The sequence below is a fragment of the Vipera berus genome (genome assembly GCF_964194415.1).
Source record: "Vipera berus genome assembly, chromosome: 1".
Lineage (NCBI taxonomy): Eukaryota > Metazoa > Chordata > Lepidosauria > Squamata > Viperidae > Vipera > Vipera berus.
Window position 1 is genome coordinate 8,861,663 of NC_138202.1, and position 20,884 is coordinate 8,882,546.

The following is a 20,884-nucleotide window of genomic DNA, read 5'->3' on the forward strand; positions in this document are numbered from 1 at the left end:
AAAAAGAAATGCAAGAAAGCAAAATGGCTGTCTGAGGAAGCTTTGCAAATAGCTGAGGAAAGGAGGGAAGCGAAAGGCAAGGGAGAAAAACATAGATATGCCCAATTGAATGCAGAATTCCAGAGAATAGCTAGAAGAGATAAGAATGCCTTCTTAAATGAACAGTGCAAAGAAATAGAAGAAAACAATAGAATAGGGAGGACCAGAGATCTTTTCAAGAAAATTGGAGAGATGAAGGGAACGTTTAATGCAAAAATGGGCATGATAAAGGACCAAAATGGCAGGGACCTAACAGAGGCAGAAGAGATTAAGAAGAGGTGGCAAAATTCCCAGTTGCAATGTATGGCAGTGAAAGTTGGACCATAAGAAAGGCTGAGCGCCAAAGAATTGAGGCCTTTGAACTATGGTGCTGGAGAAGACTCCTGCGAGTCCCTTGGACTGCAAGGCGATCAAACCGGTCAGTCCTAGAGGAGATCAATCCTGACTGCTCTTTAGAAGGCCAGATCCTGAAGCTAAAACTCAAATACTTTGGCCACCTAATGAGAAGGAAGGACTCACTGGAGAAAAGCCTAATGCTGGGAAAGATCGAGGGCAATAGAAGAAGGGGACGACAGAGAATGAGGTGGCTGGATGGAGTCACTGAAGCAGTAGGCGTGAGCTTAAATGGACTCCAGAAGATGGTAGAGGACAGAAAGGCCTGGAGGAATGTTGTCCATAGGGTCGCGATGGGTCGGACACGACTTCGCAGCTAACAACAACAGTTAAACCCACACTGCTGTTGGTTCTGGAAAAACCTGGCACTCTGTTGAACTCTGTTTTCCTTTCACGGACACCCCAGGTTAGACGTTTGAAATAAAATTGGCAGATTAAACTATATCCAGACATCTGTCCAGATGTGGCACTATTCCATTTTTTTCCAATGCAGGTACTTCATTTCCCCAAGTGATAAACCATGTCTCAATTTTTTGCGAGGGAGGATTCACCAATTCTGCGGATGTAGCACCTCCCCCCATTAGTATAAATTACCCTGATTTTAATTCTAACTGTGCTTTTAACCGGTTTTTTTTACATTATTTTATTATGTTGTTTGTAAACCACACAGAATCACTGAAGTGAAAAAGGGTGATGTAGCAATTTGATAGAGGCAGACATGCAGTACGGATATGAGAGAGAGAGAGATGGATGGAATAGATAGATAGATAGATAGATAGATAGATAGATAGATAGATAGATAGATAGATAGATAGATAGATAGATAGATAGATAGATAGATGTTGTTGTTGTTATGTTGTTGTTAGCTGCGAAGTCGTGTCCGACCCATCGCGACCCTATGGACAACATTCCTCCAGGCCTTCCTGTCCTCTACCATCTTCTGGAGTCCATTTAAGCTCACGCCTACTGCTTCAGTGACTCCATCCAGCCACCTCATTCTCTGTCGTCCCCTTCTTCTATTGCCCTCGATCTTTCCCAGCATTAGGCTCTTCTCCAGTGAGTCTTTCCTTCTCATTAGGTGGCCAAAGTATTTGAGTTTTAGCTTCAGGATCTGGCCTTCTAAAGAGCAGTCAGGATTGATCTCCTCTAGGACTGACCGGTTTGATCGCCTTGCAGTCCAAGGGACTCGCAGGAGTCTTCTCCAGCACCATAGTTCAAAGGCCTCAATTCTTTGGCGCTCAGCCTTTCTTATGGTCCAACTTTCACTGCCATACATTGCAACTGGGAAGACCATAGCCTTGACTATACGCACTTTTGTTGACAGGGTGATGTCTCTGCTTTTTAGTGTGCTGTCTAGATTTGCCATGGCTTTCCTCCCCAGGAGCAAGCGTCTTTTAATTTCTTGGCTACAGTCCCCATCTGCAGTGATCTTGGAGCCCAGGAAAATAAAATCTGTCACTACTTCCATTTCTTCCCCATCTATTTGCCAGGAATTGAGAGGGCCAGATGCCATGATCTTGGTTTTCTTAATGTTAAGTTTCAACCCAAGTTTTGCACTCTCCTTCTTCACCTGCAACAAGAGGCTCTTTAGTTCTTCTTCACTTTCTGCCATTAGAGTGGTATCATCTGCGTATCTTAGGTTGTTGATATTTCTTCCGGCAATCTTAATTCCAACTTTTGATTCATCTAGCCCTGCCTTTCTCATGATGTGCTCTGCATATAAGTTAAATAGGCAGGGCGACAGTATACAGCCTTGCCGGACTCCTTTCCCAATTTTGAACCAATCAGTGGTTCCGTGTCCAGTTCTCACTGTTGCTTCTTGACCCGCATATAGGTTTCTCAAGAGACAAATAAGATGGTCTGGTACTCCCATCTCTTTAAGAACTTGCCACAGTTTGTTATGATCCACACAATCAAAGGCTTTAGCATAGTCAATGAAGCAGAAGTAGATGTTTTTCTGGAACTCCCTAGCTTTCTCCATGATCCAGCGTATGTTGGCAATTTGATCTCTAGTTCCTCTGCCTCTTCGAAATCCTCCCTGTACTTCTGGTAGTTCTCGATCCACATACTGCTGAAGTCTAGCTTGTAGGATTTTAAGCATGACTTTACTAGCATGAGAAATGAGTGCAATGGTGCGATAGTTTGAACATTCTTTGGCACTGCCTTTCTTTGGAATTGGAATGTAAACTGATCTTTTCCAATCCTGTGGCCACTGTTGAGTTTTCCAAATTTGCTGGCAAATTGAGTGTAGCACTTTTACTGCACTGTCTTTTAAGATTTTGAATAGCTCAGCTGGAATACTGTCACCACCACTAGCTTTGTTGTTGCTCAGCTTTTCTAAGGCCCACTTCACTTCACATTCTAGGATGTCTGGCTCGAGGTCAGTGACCACCTCATTGTGATTATCAGGGACGTTAAGCTCATTCTTGTATAGTTCTGTGTAATTTTGCCACCTCTTCTTAATCTCTTCTGCCTCTGTTAGGTCCCTGCCATTTTGGTCCTTTATCATGCCCATTTTTGCATTAAACGTTCCCTTCATCTCTCCAATTTTCTTGAAAAGATCTCTGGTCCTCCCTATTCTATTGTTTTCTTCTATTTCTTTGCATTGTTCATTTAAGAAGGCATTCTTATCTCTTCTAGCTATTCTCTGGAATTCTGCATTCAATTGGGCATATCTATGTTTTTCTCCCTTGACTTTCGCTTCCCTCCTTTCCTCAGCTATTTGCAAAGCTTCCTCAGACAGCCATTTTGCTTTCTTGCATTTCTTTTTCTTTGGGATGGTTTTGGTTGCTACCTGTTGTACAATGTCACGAACCTCTGTCCATAGTTCTTCAGGCACTCTGTCTATCAGATCTAATTCCTTAAATCTATTTGTCACCTCTACTGTATATTCAACAGGGATATGATTTAATTCATACCTGACTGGCCTAGCGCTTTTCCCTACTTTCTTTAATTTAAGCCTAAACTTTGCAACAAGAAGCTCATGGTCTGAGCCACAGTCAGCTCCTGGTCTTGTTTTTACTGACTGTATAGAGCTTCTCCATCTTTGGCTGCAGAGCATATAGTCAATCTGATTTCTGTGTTGACCGTCTGGTGATGTCCATGTGTAGAGCCGTCTCTTGGGTTGTTGGAAAAGAGTGTTTGCTATGACCATCGTATTCTCTTGACAAAATTCTATCAGCCTGTGCCCTGCTTCATTTTGTACTCCAAGGCCAAACTTGCCTGTTATTCCAGTTATCTTTTGGCTTCCTACTTTAGCATTCCAATCCCCCATGATGATAAGGACATCATTTTTTGGTGTTAGTTCTATAAGGTGCTGTAGGGCTTCGTAGAACCAGTCAATTTCATCCTCTTCAGCACCGGTGGTTGGGGCATAGACTTGGACTACTGTGATATTGAATGGTTTGCCTTGGATTCGAACTGAGATCATTCTGTCATTTTGAGGATTGTATCCCAGTATTGCTTTTCCTATTTTTTTATTGACTATGAAGGCTACTCCATTTCTTCTGAGGGATTCTTGCCCGCAGTAGTATACCTGATGGTCATCTGAATTAAATTCACCCATTCCTGTCCATTTTAGTTCGCTGATACCTAAGATGTCAATGTTTAGTCTTGTCATCTCTTGTTTGACCACGTCCAGCTTTCCTTGATTCATGGATCTTACATTCCAGGTTCCTATGGAGAAAAAATCTTTACAGCATCGGACTTTCCTTTCACCACCAGACATATCCACAGCTGAGCGTCCTTTCGGCTTTGGCCCAGTCGCTTCATTCTTTCTGGCGCTACTAGTACTAGCCCTCTGCTCTTCCCCAGTAGCATATTGGACGCCTTCCGACCTGAGGGGCTCATCTTCCAGCGTCATATCGTTTTGCCTTTTGGTACTGTCCATAGGGTTTTCATGGCAAAGATACTGGAGTGGGTTGCCATTGCCTTCTCCAGTGGATCACGTTTTGTCAGAACTCTCTGCTATGACCTGTCCGTCTTGGGTGGCCCTGCACGGCATAGCTCATAGCTTCATTGAATTACGCAAGCCCCTTCGCCACGACAAGGCAGTAATCCATGAAGGGAGATAGATAGATAGATAGATAGATAGATAGATAGATAGATAGATAGATAGATAGATAGATAGATAGATAGATAGATGGCATAGATGGCATAGATAGAGATAGAGAAATAGAGAGATAGACAGAGATATGGATGGAATAGTTTAGTGATGGTGAACCTTTCAGAGACCGAGTGCCCAAACTGCAACCCAAAACCCACTTATGTACTGTCGGGTGCCGGGTGGGCGTGGCCCATTGGGTGGCCGTGGCTGCGGTGGTAACGGCAGACTGGGTGGGACTAAAAAGTTCAATCAATCAATTCCAACTTTGCAAGATGTTTTTTTCCCCCGCAAGAAGTTGAAATTGATTGAACCTTTTTTTGTTTTTTGCACATGGCGGCGTAGGCCTAAAGTGAAAAAGTTTTATAAAACCCAGCTGAAGGCCTAGGACTGGGGCAACGGAGCGCATGCCCACAGAGAGGGCTCTGCGTGCCACCTGTGGCACGCGTGCCATAGGTTCTCCACCACTGGAATAGATAGATGAGAGAGAGAGATACAGACAGAGATATGGATAGAATAGATAGATAGATAGATAGACAGACAGATAGATAGATAGACAGAGACAGACAGAGACAGAGATATGGATGGAATAGATAGATGAGAGATGAGAGAGAGAGAGAGAGAGATGGACAGACAGGACAGACAGATAGGCAGATAGATGAATGGATGAATGGAGAGATATGGATGGGATGGGATGGATAGACAGACAGACAGAGACAGACAGAAAGACAGGCAGAATATGGAAAGGGTGCTCAGAATTCAACCAAACCCCAAATCTGGGCTAAGTTACTCAAAGTATAGCAATATCTATACATCCACATTCACCAATACTTATTGGGTATCTCATAACCACTGCCAAAGTGCTTAATCAGATTTAAAAAAAATTAATTTATTTAGTTCATGCTTTTAAAAAGTAACGCAGAAAAAAGAAAAGGACCAATGTAAAGATAATTATGATAGACGTATACATACATTCCTGGCCCAAGAGGAAAAAAAACACACACAAAAAAGTGCTTTAACACAAAAGCAAAAAAGATGTAACAAAGAAAAAAGAAAGAAAAAAAACATAATATGTATCAATAATATAGAGTACATAGTATAATGTACATCATTACAGTAAAAGTTACAATGCTATCTATACTTATCTAATGCAAAGATTACTGAAGTGTTTCTGTATTTCTAAGACACTTACCGTATATAACAATCACATTTTTTTAACCTATTGTATTTTGTTTATCGGCAATCCCCTCATAAGCGTCAAGTACCATCAGGTCTTCAATCCATGGAGTGAATTGAGTGCTTAACCAGATTAAAGCTTGCCTGAAATTATTCTGAGTGTAATTATTGGATGGATTTTTGCATGAAATTAAGACGGGATGCATCCAATACGCTAACCTAGACTAACGGTTGAGTTTTTTTAGCCTGTGATACGAACAACTGTGTTTGCTTAATTCAGGTTTATTTATCAGGCTTATTTTCACTCAAGGCAGCGAACGTATCTCATACTCTTTCCTCCTCCCATTTGCCCCACAAAAACAGTCCTGTGAGCTGGTTTGGGCTGAGAGAAACTTTAGATAGCGTATGTCATGTTAGGTCCTCGACGTATGGCCACAACTGAGCTCAAAATTTCCACTGCTAAACGAGACGGTTGTTAAACCAACAATCTGAGGACCCAGATTGTTGGGGGCAATAAGCTGACTTTGTAATAATGTCGCTTGGGGTGTGTGTGAAAGCCCTAATAAGCAGGCATATACATAGAATGAAGGCTACTGCTAAGCTTGTAAGCCGCCCTGAGTCTTCGGAGAAGGGCGGGATATAAATGGAATTAAAAATAAAAATAAATAAAAATAAATAAATAAACGGGTTGTGCCTCTTTTTACGACCTTTCTTGCCACAATTGTTAAGGTAACCACACTGCAACTCTTAGCTGAATCATGCAGCCGTTAACCGAATCTGGCTTCCCACATTGATTTGGCTTGTCGGAAGCCAACTGGAAAGTTGACAAATGGCGATTACATGACAAACCCTCCCCCCCCCAAGGGCAGTGCAACACTCATAGGTACCTGCCAGTTGCCAAGCATCTGAATTTTTATCACAGGACTACATGGCTGCTACAGCGGTTGTTAAGTCTGAAAGTCATTTTTTTTCCAGCACCGGTGTAAACTTGTACAGTTGCTAAATGAACGGGTGTAAGTCAAGGACTACTTTTAGTTCAAAGGCTGTGAAGTTCAATTTCAGTTTTGCTGAATTTCGTTCGAACTCCTAAAAGGTCTCCCGCTCTGTTTGATGCAAATTATACTAGTCAGGATCCGATACTTCTTGAAGGACACTTTGAGGAAGTCACCTTGTAATAATAATAAAGCTCGAAGGGACCTTGGAGGACATCTAGTCCAACCCCCTGCTCAGGCAGGAAACCCTATACTATTTCAGACAAAATGGCTGCCCAGTCTCTTCTTAAAAACTTCCCGTGTTGGAGCATTCACCGCTTCTGGAGGCAGGTTGTTCCACTGGTTAATTGTTCTCACTGTCAGGAAATTTCTCCTTAGTTCTAGGTTGCTTCTCTCCTTGGTTAGTTTCCATCCGATGCTTCTTGTCCTGCCTTCAGGCGCTTTGGAGAATAGCTTGACACTCTGAATTTGGCTTGCTATATTGACTCTATTTGTTGGGGGGAAAAACCACCACCACCACCAGAAGGTCTCAAATGGCAATCTCGTGATGCTGCAAACATTGTAAATACATATTGGTTGCCAAGCACCCAAATTATCATCACGTAACTGTGGGATGCTCTGATGGTCAAAAGTGCCTCAGGATCAATCACAATTTGCTTTTTCCAGTACTATTGTAATTTTGAACAGTCATTAAGTCGAGGATTACCTGTAACCATCAGGGCTTGTTTTGGGCAAGGGATCACATAAGATATGAGCCAGCCGTGTGCTGCAGCTGCCAAAAAAGCCAACACAGTGCTAGGCTGCATTAACAGAGGGATAGAATCAAGATCACGTGAGGTGTTAATATCACTTTACAATGCCTTGGTAAGGCCACACTTGGAATACTGCATCCAGTTTTGGTCACGATGTAAAAAAGATGTTGAGACTCTAGAAAGAGTACAGAGAAGAGCAACACAGATGATAAGAGGTCTGGAGGCTAAAACATATAAGGAACGGTTGTTGGAATTGGGTATGTCTAGTTTAATGAAGAGAAGGATGAGGGGGGACAGGATAGCCATGTTCCAATATCTCAGGGGTTGCCCCAAAGAAGAGGGAGTCAAGCTATTCTCCAAAGCACCTGAAAGCAGGACAAAAAGCAACGGATGGAAGCTAATCAAGGAGAGAAGCAACCTAGAACTAAGGAGAAACTTCCTGACAGTGAGAACAATTAACCAGTGGAACAACCTGCCTCCAGAAGCGGTGAATGCTCCTGCCTGAGCAGGGAGTTGGACTAGATGACCTCCAAGGTCCCTTCCAACTATTATTATTATTATTATTATTATTATTATTATTATTATTATTATTATTATTATTATTATTATCATCATCATCATCATCATCATCATCATCATCATCATCATCATCATCTTAAATGACTATATTTTTTTTAAAAAAGGCATAACATTGGATGTGATTCATTTAATAACTACATTTCCTATTTCTATTCTCCTTTGTGGTGATAAAATCAAGACTACCTCTTGTGATGTTGCCTTCTGAGTACTCCAGTGCATCCTAATGATAAAATTACCAACTTCCGTTCAATAATAACTAAAACATTAAAGTTGCATTAATATGCTGGTCTACGGCAGTAATAAAGATTTGATTTGAAAGTTGCATCAAATCAGCTTTTTGCAGTATCCGCTCAGAGTGTCATTTAAAACTATCCGTTTAATTAACATCCTTTCCCCGCCAGCCACAGAACCCCATTGAGAGGGGTAAGTTTCACGTTTATTCCCATCCTATCATATAAGGTCACCTTGTACCGACCTTAACAATTCCAGCTTCAACCAGAAAACAGCCCTACCCATCTACCTTGCCTTGAAAGCTTTGGACTACTTCTCCCATAATTCTTTGCCAGCAAATTGGCAATGTGGCCTTTGAGCAGTAGGCCCCATTGTCGACACACCTGAGAGGCAGTTCAATGAAGGGAAGAATTGAACTGTACAGGTAGTCCTCAGCTTACGATCACAATTGACCCCAACATTTTTGCTGTTAAGTGAGACGTTAGTTAAGTGAGTTTTGCCTCGTTTTACGACCCTTCTTGCCTGAGTTGTTAAGTGAATCACTTAACTTGATAAGTTACTCACCCGGTTGTTAAGTGAATCTGGATTCCCCATTGCAAAAGGGGGGTCACATGACCTTGGGGCACAGCAATGGTCATAAATATGAACCAGTTGCCAGGCTTCTGAATTTTGATCACGTGATCGTGAGGATGCTGCAAAAGTCGTAACTGTGAAAAAAAGGTCTTAAGTCACTTCTTACTGCTGCTGTAACTTTGAATGCAGGACTACCTGCATAGGAATCCTAACCCACATTCTAAGCAACATACATCTATTTGCACTGGAGCTTCAATTTGTAAAAATGCCAGCCAACAGCTTCTCAGCTGGAAAAAGGGGGCATTAAGCACCTGAAAAACAAAGCAGGTAAACCTCCTGCAGGGAGACAGTTTGGTGTAGTGGTGAAAGCACCAGGCTGATAAATAGGAGACGGTGAGTTCAAGCCTTGCTTTAGGCCAGGGGTAGTCAACCTTGGCTCTTTTAGGACTCGTGGACTTCAACTCCCAGAATTCCTGAGCCACCATGGCTCCGCTTGGAAACCTCTCTCTTTCCCCTCACAGCATGGATGTCTGAGGAATTCTGGGAGTTGAAGTCCACGAGTCATAAAGCGGCCTAGGCCTAGGCCAGGGGTAGTCAACCTTGGCTCTTTTAGGACTCGTGGACTTCAACTCCCAGAATTCCTGAGCCAGCATGGCTCCGCTTGGAAACCTCTCCCTTGCCCCTCAGCATAGCTGGCTCAGGAATTCTGGGAGTTGAAGTCCACGAGTCATCAAAGAGCCAAGGTTGCCTACTCGTGCTTTAGGCACAAAAGCAGGCTGGGTGACTTGGAGCCTGTTAGAATATGTTGTTGAAAAAATGGTTTGTTTAACAGAGTATTATTAATACACAGTGGAAGTTGTACTGGGACTAGTAGGCAAACAGTAATGCACTAACACGAGTTTTATAACTTATTTTTACTCAGACAACAAAAAGAAACACAGTAAGAAATAGTCCAAGTATCAATCCAGTATCATGCACATAAAAGTCAGTCCATAAAAAACATAGTATCAAAATACAAAAGCTGCTTACCAATATCAAAAACAATATACACTGTAGCAAGCAGTTGATTCTTGAGAGAATAAATATCACGTTAGCAAACAAGAGAACAAGAGGTATCCAAACACTAACATCAAACACATATACAGGAGCAACTACGTGTAACATCTAACTCTCTTTTATGTGGAATAATTACAGCCACACCCTTAGACCGTTTAACTCCTTAAAGGTGCTTTTACTCCATTATATAATATTGTCACCCAAATCAAGTTTAATCTCTAACAGAGCCAATCACCAGGAGATGGTGAGTTCTTGTGTCCCGCCTTAGCCATGAAAGATAGATGGGGAAATTTGGACCAATCACCAGGAGGTTGTGAATTCTAGTCTCGCCTGAAGCGTGAAAGCTGGCTGGGTGATTTTGGGCCAGCCCCAGAAAGAAGAAGCAGGCAAGGACAACCCCCCAAAACCTTGCCAGGGAAACTGCAGGGACTCATCCAGGCAAGCCAAAGTTTAACGTTTCCCAGACTAAAACTGAGCTAAAGGAGGACAATGGTCATAAACTCTTTTTGTCAATGTTCACGTCCCCAGATGTGGCTCGAAAGAAATCCTCAGCTTTCCTTTTGGACCAGCTTCAGAAACTCTGATCAGCAGCTAAAAATGCTTCCTTAGAATCATCTAAAACGGGGGTCTCCAAACTTGGCCACTTTAAGACTTGTGGACTTCAACTCCCAGAATTCCCCAGCCTGCCTAACAGCTTAACTACAGTACCCCAAAGCCTTTTCTTATTCTCAGATGTTCTGGACCCCATAATTCCCAGATTTTGCAAAAGCAAAGGATCCTTTGGAGGTCGAAGAGCACCGGAAAGGAGAAAGGTGCTTTGGAATATATGTGTTGATTTTTAAGATGCCAGAAGGTTATTTTTCACTTCGCTTGAATACTTACGGAATGAACCTTGCCAATTGAGGCTTGATTTGCTGTAAGTCTGCCACCCAGCAACAGCGAACAAGCTTAATGCCCAAGATTTACGGCACTCAGTAGCACTACTCAGAAGACTGACTGCAACCTAGCCATCAGGATAACTGGCAAGATCTCAACAACTTTCGGTCTCCCATAAATTCACAGCCCTGAGTTCAAAACGGAATTTTTTTTAAAAAATCTCTTTTTAATCCTATCTAGATTTATGCTCTTTTTAAAGTTTCTGTTACTGTGTTCACCTGCCGTTCTGGGCCACATGACGGTAGCTTGGTTCTAGCTTAATGTGCCTGCAAACCATGATTTATGGCTTAGTTGTTTTGGGAAGCCAGCTCAGTGGAGGTTCGTTCAATAAAATAAACTATGGTTGAATGCAGTGCATGAAACCTGACCCAAACTATACAACAGCAAGCCCAGCACGGTTACTGGTGGGACAATATTGGAAGAAGGATAGTTTGCCTAATATAGAAGAATGGGTGTTTAAAGTTTCGAATCTTGCAGGAATGTCTAAGATTTCTGCTTACTTGAAAGATCATTCACAGGAAAGATATATTTCAGTTTGGAGGAGATGGATAGATTATATTCAGAATAAATATGGGACTAAAAAGTTCCATTTAGCTTATGAGTAGATTTTAGAGGGATATTGTTATTGATCTTAGAGTTGGTACTTTGTATGTATTTATGTTAAAGGGGAGTTAAAGCATATTATGAATTTGGTTAATTGTATATTATGTATAATTTTTATTTAGAATATGATTATTATAACTATAATCCTGTATTTAGCTCTGGGAAGTGGGGGGGGGGAAGTGGACGGGTTTGGGGTGGGGGGGGGATTTGGGGATATATTGTAAAATCTTGTTTTTGTAAAACTCTTTAAATAAAAAAACAAACAGCAAGCTCGAAATGGTACAATGCATTCCAAGTTAGTAAATAGTTCTGGAAGTAAAACTGGCCTTTGCGTGTGCCCCGATCCAAAGAATATATAACTCCCAGGATCAAAGGGAAAAAAAATTTCATCCTTTAAGTTACGATTGTGAATCTGAACCTGACATTTTGCAACCCCAGTTATTTCTCAAGTTCCTTTAGAGATAAAAAGCTTAAAAGCATTCAACACTGATCTATTACTTGCGCCAAACACCAGTTAGATGTCCTGACAGTTATTTTCTTTCATTCTCGGCTTGTATTAAAACAACCACAGGAATAGCTGAAAGTTGCTCTGGAAACCTGTACCTATAATTTATTTAGAAAGGCAATAAGCTTCCCGCTCTCTGAAGATACAACCGAGCCTTTTTTTGGAAACAACATTAACAACTACAATAGTCACGAAATGCAAAACACAAATTAAAACGATCACATTGTTCAAAAAGACTTGGGCAAAGCAACAGGCTTTTGACCTCTGCCTAAAATATCTGTCCGAAGGAAAACAGCCAGTCTGTTAAACCAGTGCAACCATCTTCCTAATAAATACATTTTTCCCCTTCCTTTTGTCCAAGATTTCTCTGCCTTTCCCTTTTGAAACTCATCCCAGGAGTTTTTTCCTCCCTTCGTCTCTGACCAACCGTCACTGTCCCCAGTCTAGATCTGGGGACCAGGACCGGGCCGCAGCATGCCAGCAACCGGTCCGCACAAACAAGCAAAGCCCCATCCGCGGGATGCAGGCAGCACACAAAACCACGCAGTCTCCTGTCCGTGGAAAAACCTCTCTCCACGCAACCGGTCCCTGGTGCCCCAAAAGGTTGGGGACCTTTTCCTACTCATCCTTCCCACCCCCGTTTTTCTCCCCACTTTCTCAGCAATTCTGCTTTGCCCCAACCGGACTGAACAGATTCGCTTCCAATTTTTCCCTGTCACGCTCCATGTCCAGAGGGAGACGGTGCATTGATTTGATGCAACTGACGTCCCTCTGCGGCTCTTGCCCTTAGCTGGAAACCAAGGGGAGATGCAATGTCAGGCTGTCAATCTGGACTCCCCTCTTTTGGGAGCCGGGTTTGATCCTGCCTCCTGGTTTCACCTCCCGACTCTCCCCCCCCCCACCCCCCCGACATCCCGCAGAAGGGAGGGAGGGAGGGAGGCCAGAGGTCCCTTAAGGTCAGGATCAGAAAATTCCACCTGTTCCAAAGCTGCTGCAACTACAGGTAGTCCTCGGCTTACAACAGTTTGCTTAGTGGACCCTTCGAAGTCACAACGGCACTGAAAGAAAGGCCCTTAGGGCCCTTAACCCATTTCTCACTTAGCAACATAAATGTTGGGCTCCACTGAGGTCGCACGTTGAGGACTGCCTGTCTTTTTTTTGACTGTGGGCTGCCATACGGTCTCTTGCGTTTCCCAACCTTAGGAACTTGAAGATGCGTGGACTTCAACTCCCAGAATTCCCCAGCCAGCATAGCTGGCTGGGGAATTCTGGGAGTTGAAGTCCACGCATCTTCAAGTTCCTAAGGTTGGGAAACGCTGGACTAGAAGACCTCTGAGATCCCTTCCGGGATCTCTTTTATGTTCTTCTCCTTCTGAAAGGCCAAAGGTCAAACCTTCTGGGAAGGGGGGGGGAAGTTCTCTCTCTGGTCGGAAATCACCGCAGGCCGTTCCTTCGGTCCTCCTCCTCCCCCACCTCCACCAACCCCGGAGCTGCCCGCAAAGCCAAAGCGGCGGAGAAGCGAGCGGCGGGCGCGGACCCCCAGCCCACCCCTCCCGCCCCTCCCGCGGCCGCTGCGCCGAGCCTCGCCTGAAGTCGCTGTACGGGTGGATGATCCAGGCGCCGGCGGACTTGACCCGCTCCTGCTCGCGCTCCACCGCCTTCTGCGAGCCGAACATCCGCAGCGAGAACTTGTTGACGCCCGGCTGGAGCATGGCGCTGAACTGCCGCTGCATGAAACTGGCCTGGCTGCCGCGGGGCTCTCCGCCGCCCGGCCCCGCCTCGGCCCCGTCGGGGGCGCCTTCCTCGGCCGCTTTCGGGGAGCCGCCGCCGCCGCCGCCCTCGGGGCTGCAGGAGAAGGAGACCTTGGGCTGCGAGGGCGGCGGCGGCGGGCCCGGCGGCGGGTCGGGACCCCCTTCGTCCCCGCGGCGGCACTCCCCGTTGGGGGAGCCCCCTTTGCCGGCGCGGCCGCCCATGGCGCACCCGCGCTGCGGGGAGAGCAGCGTCCCCTTGGCGCCCTCCTCTTGCGACGGCGAAGCGGCCGAGGACGCGGCGGCGACCCCCGGCGGTGCTGCAGTGGCCGCCGCCGTGCCGCCGCCGGAGCCGCTGCCTCCCGTCCGCATGCTGGACCTGAAGGCGCCCCGACACGAGCAGCCGGTTGCGCGCCGGGATGCGGCAGCGGCGGCGGCGGCGGCGGCAGCGGCGGAGGTGGAGCTCGGCCGCCTGGAGGGGAGGGGCTGAGGAGGAGGGGGGAGAGAGGGAGAAGCGGGTGTGTGTTTGTGTGTGTGTGTGTGTGTGTGTGTGTGTGTGTGGAGTCAAAGGTCAAGGGGAGAAGCACTTGAGGGAGGGGAGATGAGGGGGGCAACTGAGGGGGCGTGAGGGGGAAAAGGCGGGAGGGGAGGGAGGGGGCGGAGATGGGAGAGCAGGGAAGAAAGGGAGGGGAGGGGAGGGGAGGAAGAGAAGCAGATGGAAGAGGGAAGATGAGGGGGCAATTGAGGGGGGATGCGGGGGGGAGAGGGAGGAGCAGGAGGAAGAGAAGAAGATAGGGGAGGGGAGATGAGGGGGGAAAAGGGGGGAGGGGATAGGGGGAGGGAGGGGGTGGAGGGAGAGGAGATAGGGGAGGGGAGATGAGGGGGAAAAGGGGGGAGGGGGATAGGGGAGGGAGAGAAAGAGATAGGGGAGGGGAGATGAAGGGGCATGAGGGGGAAAAGGGGAGGGGATAGGGGAAGGGAGGGGGTGGAGGGAGAGGAGATAGGGGAGGGGAGATGAGGGGGAAAAGGGGGAGGGGGATAGGGGAGGGAGAGAAAGAGATAGGGGAGGGGAGATGAGATGAGATGAGGGGGCAATTGAGGGGGAGGGGGAAAAGGGGAGGGGGAGGAGCAGGAGGAAGAGAAGGTGATAGGGGAGGGGAGATGAGGGGGAGGGAGGAGGGGGAGGGAGAGAAGGAGATAGGGAAGGGGAGATGAGATGAGGGGGCATGAGGGGGAAAAGGGGGGAGGGGATAGGGGGAGGGAGGGGGCGGAGGGAGAGAAGGAGATAGGGGAGGGGAGATGAGGGGGCAACTGAGGGGGCGTGAGGGGGAAAAGGCGGGAGGGGAGGGAGGGGGCGGAGATGGGAGAGCAGGGAAGAAAGGGAGGGGAGGGGAGGGGAGGAAGAGAAGCAGATGGAAGAGGGAAGATGAGGGGGCAATTGAGGGGGGATGCGGGGGGGAGAGGGAGGAGCAGGAGGAAGAGAAGAAGATAGGGGAGGGGAGATGAGGGGGGAAAAGGGGGGAGGGGATAGGGGGAGGGAGGGGGTGGAGGGAGAGGAGATAGGGGAGGGGAGATGAGGGGGAAAAGGGGGGAGGGGGATAGGGGAGGGAGAGAAAGAGATAGGGGAGGGGAGATGAAGGGGCATGAGGGGGAAAAGGGGAGGGGATAGGGGAAGGGAGGGGGTGGAGGGAGAGGAGATAGGGGAGGGGAGATGAGGGGGAAAAGGGGGAGGGGGATAGGGGAGGGAGAGAAAGAGATAGGGGAGGGGAGATGAGATGAGATGAGGGGGCAATTGAGGGGGAGGGGGAAAAGGGGAGGGGGAGGAGCAGGAGGAAGAGAAGGTGATAGGGGAGGGGAGATGAGGGGGAGGGAGGAGGGGGAGGGAGAGAAGGAGATAGGGAAGGGGAGATGAGATGAGGGGGCATGAGGGGGAAAAGGGGGGAGGGGATAGGGGGAGGGAGGGGGCGGAGGGAGAGAAGGAGATAGGGGAGGGGAGATGAGGGGGCAACTGAGGGGGCGTGAGGGGGAAAAGGCGGGAGGGGAGGGAGGGGGCGGAGATGGGAGAGCAGGGAAGAAAGGGAGGGGAGGGGAGGGGAGGAAGAGAAGCAGATGGAAGAGGGAAGATGAGGGGGCAATTGAGGGGGGATGCGGGGGGGGGGAGAGGGAGGAGCAGGAGGAAGAGAAGAAGATAGGGGAGGGGAGATGAGGGGGGAAAAGGGGGGAGGGGATAGGGGGAGGGAGAGAAAGAGATAGGGGAGGGGAGATGAAGGGGCATGAGGGGGAAAAGGGGAGGGGATAGGGGAAGGGAGGGGGTGGAGGGAGAGGAGATAGGGGAGGGGAGATGAGGGGGGAAAAGGGGGAGGGGGATAGGGGAGGGAGAGAAAGAGATAGGGGAGGGGAGATGAAGGGGCATGAGGGCGAAAAGGGGAGGGGATAGGGGAAGGGAGGGGGTGGAGGGAGAGGCGATAGGGGAGGGGAGATGAGGGGGAAAAGGGGGAGGGGGATAGGGGAGGGAGAGAAAGAGATAGGGGAGGGGAGATGAGATGAGATGAGGGGGCAATTGAGGGGGAGGGGGAAAAGGGGAGGGGGAGGAGCAGAAGGAAGAGAAGGTGATAGGGGAGAGGAGATGAGGGGGAGGGAGAGAAGGAGATAGGGGAGGGGAGATGAGGGGGCAACAGGGGGCGTGAGGGGGAAAAGGCGAGAGGGGAGGGAGGGGGCAGAGATGGGAGAGCAGGGAAGAAAGGGAGGGGAGGGGAGGGGAGGAAGAGAAGCAGATGGAAGAGGGAAGATGAGGGGGCAATTGAGGGGGGATGCGGGGGGGGGAGAGGGAGGAGCAGGAGGAAGAGAAGAAGATAGGGGAGGGGAGATGAGGGGGCATGAGGGGGGAGGGAGGAGGGGGAGGGAGAGGAGATGGAGAGGAGATGAGGGGGAAAAGGGGGGAGGGGATAGGGGAGGGAGAGAAAGAGATAGGGGAGGGGAGATGAAGGGGCATGAGGGGGAAAAGGGGGGAGGGGATAGGGGAAGGGAGGGGGTGGAGGGAGAGGAGATAGGGGAGGGGAGATGAGGGGGAAAAGGGGGAGGGGGATAGGGGAGGGAGAGAAAGAGATAGGGGAGGGGAGATTAAGGGGCATGAGGGGGAAAAGGGGGGAGGGGATAGGGGAAGGGAAGGGGTGGAGGGAGAGGAGATAGGGGAGGGGAGATGAGGGGGGAAAGGGGGAGGGGGATAGGGGAGGGAGAGAAAGAGATAGGGGAGGGGAGATGAGATGAGATGAGGGGGCAATTGAGGGGGAGGGGGAAAAGGGGAGGGGGAGGAGCAGGAGGAAGAGAAGGTGATAGGGGAGGGGAGATGAGGGGGAGGGAGGAGGGGGAGGGAGAGAAGGAGATAGGGAAGGGGAGATGAGATGAGGGGGCATGAGGGGGAAAAGGGGGGAGGGGATAGGGGGAGGGAGGGGGCGGAGGGAGAGAAGGAGATAGGGGAGGGGAGATGAGGGGGCAACTGAGGGGGCGTGAGGGGGAAAAGGCGGGAGGGGAGGGAGGGGGCGGAGATGGGAGAGCAGGGAAGAAGGGGAGGGGAGGGGAGGAAGAGAAGCAGATGGAAGAGGGAAGATGAGGGGGCAATTGAGGGGGGATGCGGGGGGGAGAGGGAGGAGCAGGAGGAAGAGAAGAAGATAGGGGAGGGGAGATGAGGGGGCATGAGGGGGGAGGGAGGAGGGGGAGGGAGAGGAGATAGGGGAGAGGAGATGAGGGGGCATGAGGGGGAAAAGGGGGGAGGGGATAGGGGGAGGGAGGGGGCGGAGGGAGAGGAGATAGGGGAGGGGAGATGAGGGGGGAAAAGGGGGGAGGGGATAGGGGGAGGGAGAGAAAGAGATAGGGGAGGGGAGATGAAGGGGCATGAGGGGGAAAAGGGGGGAGGGGATAGGGGAAGGGAGGGGGTGGAGGGAGAGGAGATAGGGGAGGGGAGATGAGGGGGAAAAGGGGGAGGGGGATAGGGGAGGGAGAGAAAGAGATAGGGGAGGGGAGATGAGATGAGATGAGGGGGCAATTGAGGGGGAGGGGGAAAAGGGGAGGGGGAGGAGCAGAAGGAAGAGAAGGTGATAGGGGAGAGGAGATGAGGGGGAGGGAGAGAAGGAGATAGGGGAGGGGAGATGAGGGGGCAACAGGGGGCGTGAGGGGGAAAAGGCGAGAGGGGAGGGAGGGGGCAGAGATGGGAGAGCAGGGAAGAAAGGGAGGGGAGGGGAGGAAGAGAAGCAGATGGAAGAGGGAAGATGAGGGGGCAATTGAGGGGGGATGCGTGGGGAAAGGGGGGAGAGGGAGGAGCAGGAGGAAGAGAAGAAGATAGGGGAGGGGAGATGAGGGGGCATGAGGGGGGAGGGAGGAGGGGGAGGGAGAGAAGGAGATAGGGGAGGGGAGATGAGGGGGCAATTGAGGGGGAGGGGGGACCCGCACCAATCGGGCTTCAGGCCCGGGTACAGCACAGAGACGGCATTGGTAGCGCTGGTGAATGATCTCTGGCGGGCGCGGGACGGGGGTTGCTCCTCTGTCCTAGTCCTATTAGACCTCTCAGCGGCTTTTGATACCATCGACCATGGTATCTTACTGCGGCGTCTTCGGGGGTTGGGAGTGGGAGGCACCTTCTTACGGTGGTTCTCCTCCTACCTCCTGGGACGTTCCCAGTCGGTGTTGGCAGGAGGGCAGAGGTCAGCCTCGAGGCCTCTCGTTTGTGGAGTCCCTCAGGGGTCGGTCCTCTCGCCTCTCCTGTTCAACATCTATATGAAGCCGCTGGGTGAGATCATTCATGGTTTTGGGGTTGGGTATCATCAATATGCTGATGATACCCAGCTTTTTATTTCGACCCCAAACCACCCCAGTGATGCCCTCGACGTGATGTCCTGTTGCCTGGAGGCGGTCCGGGAGGAACAGGCTTTGGCTCAACCCTGACAAGACTGAGTGGCTGTGTGTGCCGGCATCTCGGGAAATTCAGAATATTCCACCGTTGATTATGGGGGGGTGAGATATTACAGCCCCCCCCCCCCCCCCGTAGATAGGGTTTGCAACTTGGGTGTCCTCCTAGATTCACAGCTCTCCTTGGAAGATCATATAGGAGCTGTGACTAGGGGGGCCTTCGCCCAGGTTCGCCTGGTGGCGGGCCTATCTAGACCGGGATGCCTTGCGCACAGTCACTCATGCACTCATGCACTCGTGACCTCCCGTTTGAGGGGGAGGGGGGAAAAGGGGAGGGGGAGGAGCAGGAGGGAGAGAAGGAGATAGGGGAGATGAGATGAGATGAGATGAGGGGGCAATTGAGGGGGGATGAGGGGGAAAAGGCAGGAGAGGAGAGGAGGGGGAGGGAAGAGCAGGGTGGGGGGGAGAGAAGCAATGAGGGAGGGGGGATGAGGGGGAAAAGGGAGAGGAGGGGAGGGGAGGGGGCAACTCTAAAGGAGAAAGGAGGACATGAAAGGGGAGGGAGGAAAGAGAGGGGGGAGATGGCCAGGGGCACAAAAAGGTCAAGGGACCCAAGAGGCAGACTTAGGGGGAGGCCAGCTCACCATTCACTCCCCCTCTGGTTTCCTCATGGTTTGCCCCAGCAGGCATTTTAGCCCCAGCCTGAATGAGGGGGAAGCACAGAGGAACTGTGGCCTGCATCTCTTGGGAGACACACACAAACACACACACACACACACACACACACACACACACACACACGGAAGTGGGGGAGAAATTTTGGGAAAGACAGAAGGGACGATGGCTGCTGCGAGGGAAGGAAGACGGGCGGGGAAAAGAGCTGGGGAAAGTGAGAGGGGGATTGAGGGAAGGAGGGAAAGGTGGGTGTGAAGGACAGAGAGAGAACAGGATCAGGAAGGTGTGAGTGTGTGGGGGGGGGGACAGGGAGGTCGAGGGAAAAAGAAATGGCAGGGAAGAGGTGCCAGAAGGAGAAAAAGGTAGCCCTGAGCAAAGAGAAGGAATAAAAGGATGTGAGGAGAAATACTGGGAGGCTTCCCCTTCATTTGTTTGTTGAAACTAATGATACCGCCACCTGTTTGGCACACACCCACTCAGTGTGTGATCAGTAACAGCAGCAAATCGTTAAGAAGATCATGTAATAGAAGAACAATGCAAAACCAAAACACGGAAACATATAAATTCCAGGTTGGGAGGGGGCTTATCCAACCCTCCCTGATATTAAAGACCATTGTATGATCACCTCCAAAAGGCAGATGTCAGCCTTCCGGGATAGTCCAGACGAGAAGCAGAACGTGGCGTGCTAACTCTAGCTTTACTATAAGGTTACAATGAACAGCATCTTGTCCATCTGAAAACACCTCTGCCCTCCTTTACTATTGCTTTCTAGAAAAATGGGGAGGCTTGCTTGTGAGATGTTTCCCACCACCCACCATCCCCTTTTCCTTCTGGTGGTTGCTAGGCTGTGGTTGTTCGTCCTGTCTCCCAAGGCCATCCACACATTCCACTGCATTAGACAGTGTTTTTAGAGGTTCTTCTGAATGCACCAGAAAGGGTAGTAGGCAGGAAGCAATTGCTGAAAAAAGAAGGCAGGAAGAGGAAGCGAAAAACAGATGGCAACCCAATTATGTTTTAACGGATTGTGTTTTACAATTGTTAAAGTGACTTGATTGGGAGTGGCCTGAAGGGTGGGTGGCTACAGAAATGTTTTAAGCGAATAAATTAATAAAGGAAATGAAATTGCAGGGACCAAGGGAGTGATCCAGAAGAAGGAAGGAGGAAGGTTAAAAAGGGATAATATTTGTGGAAATAGGTCGACGGGAATAGAAAGAAGAAAAATGAAAACAGACAATTTCCCCAAATACAGGTAATGCTTGACTTAACAACCACGACTGAGCCCAAAATTTATGTAGCTAAGCAAGGTAGTTGTTAAGGACTTTTGCTCCATTTTCTTGCCACGCTTTTTAAAGCAAATCACTGCAGTTGTTAAGTTACTAATATGGCTGTTAAGTGAATCTGGCTTCCTCGTTGACTTTGCTTGTCGGAAAGTAACAAGGTGATCACATGACCCTGGGACACAGCAACGGTCATAAACAGGAGTCAGTTGCCAAGCGTCTGGGTTTTGATCACATGGCCATGGAGATGGTGCAATGGTCGTGTGAAAAAAGGTCATAACTCTGCTTTTCAGTGCTGTTATAACTTCAGAGAAGGAAATGTTGTAAGTTGAGTACCTGTAACCG

At 49.1% G+C, this 20,884-nt stretch overlaps 1 protein-coding gene across 1 annotated transcript in view; it reads right to left on the reverse strand.

Moving 5' to 3' along the window:
* The window catches only part of HCN2 (hyperpolarization activated cyclic nucleotide gated potassium and sodium channel 2), a gene marked incomplete at its 5' end in the record, with an annotated part of 92,035 nt that extends 78,125 nt beyond the window's left edge, over positions 1 to 13,910 (reverse strand). Inside the window, one exon of the mRNA XM_081320989.1 lies at positions 13,525 to 13,910. Coding sequence (XP_081177115.1) covers positions 13,525 to 13,910 — 386 coding nt within the window. The remainder of the gene's footprint in view (positions 1 to 13,524) is intronic.
* Between the last annotated feature and the right edge of the window lie 6,974 nt (positions 13,911 to 20,884).